This window comes from Corylus avellana, chromosome 1, assembly GCF_965113065.1.
Source record: "Corylus avellana chromosome 1, dhCorAvel1.hap1.2, whole genome shotgun sequence".
Lineage (NCBI taxonomy): Eukaryota > Viridiplantae > Streptophyta > Magnoliopsida > Fagales > Betulaceae > Corylus > Corylus avellana.
Genome location: NC_142490.1, coordinates 37,314,284 through 37,319,121, shown reverse-complemented (window position 1 = coordinate 37,319,121; position 4,838 = coordinate 37,314,284). Strand labels below are relative to the sequence as shown.

Genomic DNA, 4,838 nt, shown 5'->3' with positions numbered 1-4,838 from the left:
ATGGGGTTTTAGTTGGAATTGTTGAACGTGATTGTGAATATTGTTATTTGGGTTGAGAATCGTTATACAAATTAATAGAAAGAACATGAGGGAGAATCAGAGAAGAAATTTAGAGAGAGCATGAGATGGAATCATGGAAGAGAAGAAAGTATGAGATAGAGTAAGGAGAACATGTTGTTAGGTTCTTGATTTTTGGTGGCCAAGTAGGGCGATGTTGGGTGTTTTTCTGAGTTATGGTGACCGAAATATTGAGAAGATGTAGGGTGTTTTTTTTTTTTAAGGAGATATGGTGGTTGAATATATATATATTGTAAAAAAAAAAGATAACAGAAAGATAATTGTGGAGAAGAAATTTGTATTTCTGATGTATTTTCAACTGTACAATGGAATGACCTATTTATAGTTGAATGAGGCCCTAAAAGAAAAGAAATACAATAATTACAAAATAATACAATAATTACAGAATAAATTAACTTGCAAGAAAACAATCTCTATAAAGAAATTAACTTGGCAACCAAGGCAAGAGTAGGGACCAAGCAAAGATTCATAATATTTTAACATCCCCCCTCAAACTCTAGGGGGCGAAGCCAACTTGAGTTTGGAGATAAGATCAGTGAGTCGTCCAGGTGGATGAGATTTAGTAAAGATGTCAGCCAATTGATCTGCAGAGGTGACGGAATGAAGATGCAAAATACCTTGCTGAAGATGATGGCGAATGAAATGACAATCAATCTCGATATGTTTTGTGTGCTCATGGAAAACATCATTATGAGCAATCTGTATAGCACTCCGATTGTCACAATAAATAGGGGAACTAGTGGACTGAGAAACACCCATGTCAGACAAAAGCCATCGTAACCAGAGAAGTTCAGATGTAGTGTCAGCAAGAGCACGATACTCAACTTCAGTACTAGATCGAGCAACAACAGATTGTTTCTTACTGCGCCACGAAATTAGAAAAGTTCTAAGTAGGAAACAATATCCAGTGGTAGAGCGACGATCAGTAGGATCACCAGCCCAATCAGCATCAGAGTAGGCTCGGAGCTCAAGAGATGAATGAGAAGAGAAATGAATACCATGAAACATAGTGCCCTTGACATAGCTCAAAATGCGGAGAACAGCAGCATAATGAGTAGATCGAGGTGCACTCATAAATTGACTCACCAAATGAACAGCATAGGCAATATCAGGTCGTGTAACAGTAAGATAAATAAGACTACCTACTAGCTGCCTGTAGAGAGTAACATCGGATAAAGGCTCACCATCCGTGGCTAGAAGTTTGACATTGGTCTCAAGGGGGCTGCTCGTTGTTTTACTGTCTGTCAGACCTGCTCGGGAAAGTAGATCAGATGCATATTTGGCTTGAGAGAGATAATAACCATCATTACTCGAGGTAACCTCAAGACCAAGGAAGTAGCTGAGTGTTCCCAAGTCCTTCATTTCAAAATTTTGGCTAAGGAAGGATTGAAGAGCACGGATGCCTGAAATGTCATCACCAGTAATAATCATATCATCTACATAAAGAAGGATAAGGATAATACCATTATCAGTAGTCCGAAGAAAGAGAGCTGAGTCATAAGAACTAGAAACAAAGCCTTGTTGAGCAACCACAGAACTGAACTTGGCAAACCAAGCACGAGGAGCCTGCTTGAGACCATAAAGTGCCCGACGGAGTTTGCAAACTTTGTGTGGCGGATGGTGATAGCCAGGTGGAGGGTGCATATAGACTTCTTCTGTAAGATCACCGTTGAGGAATGCATTTTTAACATCCATCTGAAATAACTGCCAATGCCGAACAGCAGCAACTGCAAGTAAGGATCTAACAGAGGTCAGTCTAGCAACAGGAGCAAAAGTCTCCTCATAGTCAATACCATACTCCTGAGCAAATCCTTTCGCAACAAGACGAGCCTTATAGCGTTCCACAGATCCATCTACACGAGTTTTAATTTTATAAATCCACTTTCATCCCACTGCAAACTTCCCAGGAGGCAAATTCACCAAGTCCCATGTATGGGTTTTAGAAAGGGCATCTAGTTCATCAGACATAGCTTTCTGCCAAAGAGGATCAGCACTAGCCTCACGATAAGAGTGAGGTTCGTGAAGAGTAGCAAGAACAGAAAAACAATGATAATCATGGAGATAGGCAGGTGGAGCTCTTACCCTATCGGAGCGACGAAGTTCAGGAGAAGGCTCGGGAGTGTGTGATGTAGCAGAAGGATCCGTAGTCGAATCAGGCAAATTAGAAGCAGCCGTAGAAGGTTCGTCCAATGAGCTTGAGTTATCTGCAGATGATCCAGGAAATAAGACAATAGAGGGGTCAGTGAAGACAGGAGAATATGCGGAGGAAGAATGCGGAAAAGGCATTTGACTGGTGAACATTTTATGTTCCCAGAACTCCACATGGCGAGAGATACTAAGTCGTCGGGCAATGGGGTCATAGCAGCAATAACCTTTTTGAGTGATGCCATAACCAAGGAAGCAACACAAGCGAGAACGGGGTTCAAGTTTAGTACGCTAATGTGGAGGAAGAGTGACAAAACAGATACAACCAAAGACGCGAAGGAAAGAATAGTTAGGTGTGCTACCATACAAGCGCTCATAAGGAGTTTGGTTGTGAATAGTCGGAGAAGGCACACGATTAATCGTGTAAATAGAAGTGAGAGCAGCCTCACCCCAAAAGCGTTCAGGAAGTGAGGCAGAGATGAGAAGAACTCTTACAGTGTCTAAGATGTGACGATGTTTGCGTTCTGCACGCCCATTTTGCTGAGAAGTGTAAGGACAAGAACGATGAGAGAGGGTCCCATTTTGTTTTAAAAATTTTTGAAAAGATTTCTCATTATATTCCATAGCATTATCTGAACGAAAAATTTTGATGGTACGAGAAAATTGGGTTTGTATCATTTGATGAAAATTTTGATAAACTTGAGTGAGTTCAAAGCGATGCTGTAATAAATATATCCAAATATAATAAGAATAATCATCAAGAAAAATAACAAAATAGCGAGATCCCCCTTCAGTGGGAACAGGGGCAGGGCCCCAAATATCAGAATGAACTAAATCAAATGGTGCAGAAGATGAAGACTCACTTTTATTAAAAGATAAATGTGTTTGTTTGCCAAGATGACAAGAAACACAATCAAAAAATTTTACATCTACTGATCCTATATGACTTTGAGATGCAAGAAGTTGGACACGTGGTAGAGAGGCATGACCCAAATGTGAATGCCATAAGTTGGAAGAAGCAGTGAGTGTTTTGACAGCAGCAGCTAAGTGAGTAGGAGTGTGCAAGAATGAAAGCTCAAAAAGACGTCCAATCTTACGGCCGGTCCCAATTAGTTGACCCGTCTGTGGATCCTACACATCAACACCCCTGTTAGAAAATGTCAACTCCAAACCTAGTTCACAAAGTTGGCCAACTGAAAGAAGATTTAATGACAATTGGGGAACAAGATATGTGTTATCAATAGACAAATTAGGTGAAGAAATAGACCCACTGTGACTAACAGGTAACCTAGAACCATCAGCAGTATAAATGACAGGGTTGGGAGAAAGGGCAGACTTTTGGGAAAATAAGGTGGGGTCATGGGTCATATGATTACAACAAGCAGAGTCGATGAACCATGAATTTTTACCTGATGTGACGGACAAGGCAGTAGAGGAACGAGACAGAACCTGATGGATTAGTGCCTCAATGTCAGATGCAGTGAGAGCAGAGGATTGAGATTGGTTCTCAGTGTAAGATGCAGGTGCAGAGGAACCAGATGAAACAACTGCGGCTGTTTGTTGGAAAGGAGCTCGTGACTGATGTCTGTTTTGGAGCTTATAGCAATTAGCAATAGAGTGACCATGCTGTTTGCAATAGTTGCAAATGAACTTCATGGAGGAAGACGGTGGTGTGGATCGTCTAGGAGGAAATTTAGGAACACTCTGAGGTGTAGCAGCGACAGCCATATCTGGAGATTGCAAGTGCATAGTGGACCGTCGAGTCTCTTCAGAAATAAGTTCTGCTACAGCAGCCTCCAATGTGAGAAGAGGATTGCGGTGTAAGAGAGAAGCCCGAGTGGGTTCAAAATCCGCACGAAGAGCCATCATAAAATGCATAAACTTTCGACCATCCCGATACTTTGTAAATATTTCTACATCTTCAGGATGCTTTAATTGAGGATCTGCAGCGGATAATTGCTCCCAAAGACTATTTGTTTGAGAATAAAAATCAGCAATAGACTGACCTGGCTCCTGACGTGTCTGATAAAGTTTAGTTTCAATTTGAAACTCAAGTGAGGCATCATAAGTACAATTGTATCGTTTTGCTAAAAACTCCCAAGCAGCCTTTGCATTCCCAAGCTTGGGGAGTAAACTATGGATGGAAGGAACTGAAGTATTGATAAACCAAGAAATAATACGATAATTTGCACTATCCCAATCTTCAAATCGACTGGCAAATTTGTCGGCTGACTCACCTTCTTTTTGTGTGGGTGCAACAGTTTCTCCACAACTATAACGCCATAATCTCCTCCCTCTCAAAAAGACTTCCATATTTTGAGCCCACAACATATAATTGGAACCATCTAAAATATTATCAATGGGACGGACAATATTATCAAGATTGGTAGACATTTTTTTTTTTTTTGGTCGGAAAAAATAAATAAATAAATAAATAAACTTGTGGGTAGTAATCCGGTGTGGCGAAGGTGCAGGTGCAGCCTCAGGGAGCGATCTGGTGTGGCGCGTGCACAGCAGCTATGGTGCACAAATATTCCGATTTTGAACAACAAGACCTCTACAACTTCCGTCACATACAAAAAAATAACCGCAACAAGCGTTTGGTGTATTGTTAA

General features: G+C 40.9%; 1 protein-coding gene across 1 annotated transcript; it reads right to left on the bottom strand.

The window, feature by feature from the left end:
* Window positions 1–3,316: 3,316 nt before the first annotated feature.
* LOC148589797 (uncharacterized) lies at window positions 3,317–4,617 on the bottom strand. The gene is made up of 2 exons (XM_088515080.1): window positions 3,633–4,617; window positions 3,317–3,354 (listed from the first exon to the last, which is right to left on the bottom strand). The coding sequence occupies exons 1-2, from the start codon at window positions 4,615–4,617 to the stop codon at window positions 3,317–3,319; spliced, it is 1,023 nt and encodes a 340-aa protein (XP_088371206.1).
* Between the last annotated feature and the right edge of the window lie 221 nt (window positions 4,618–4,838).

Bases quoted from the DNA above. Each gene is read 5' to 3' on its own strand.
- LOC148589797 (XM_088515080.1), bottom strand. From the start codon at position 4,617: ATGTCTACCAATCTTGATAATATTGTCCGTCCCATTGATAATATTTTA. The intron at 3,355-3,632 runs GTAAAAATTCAT...GTTGATGTGTAG, and splicing joins TGCCTTGTCCGTCACATCAG to GATCCACAGACGGGTCAACT.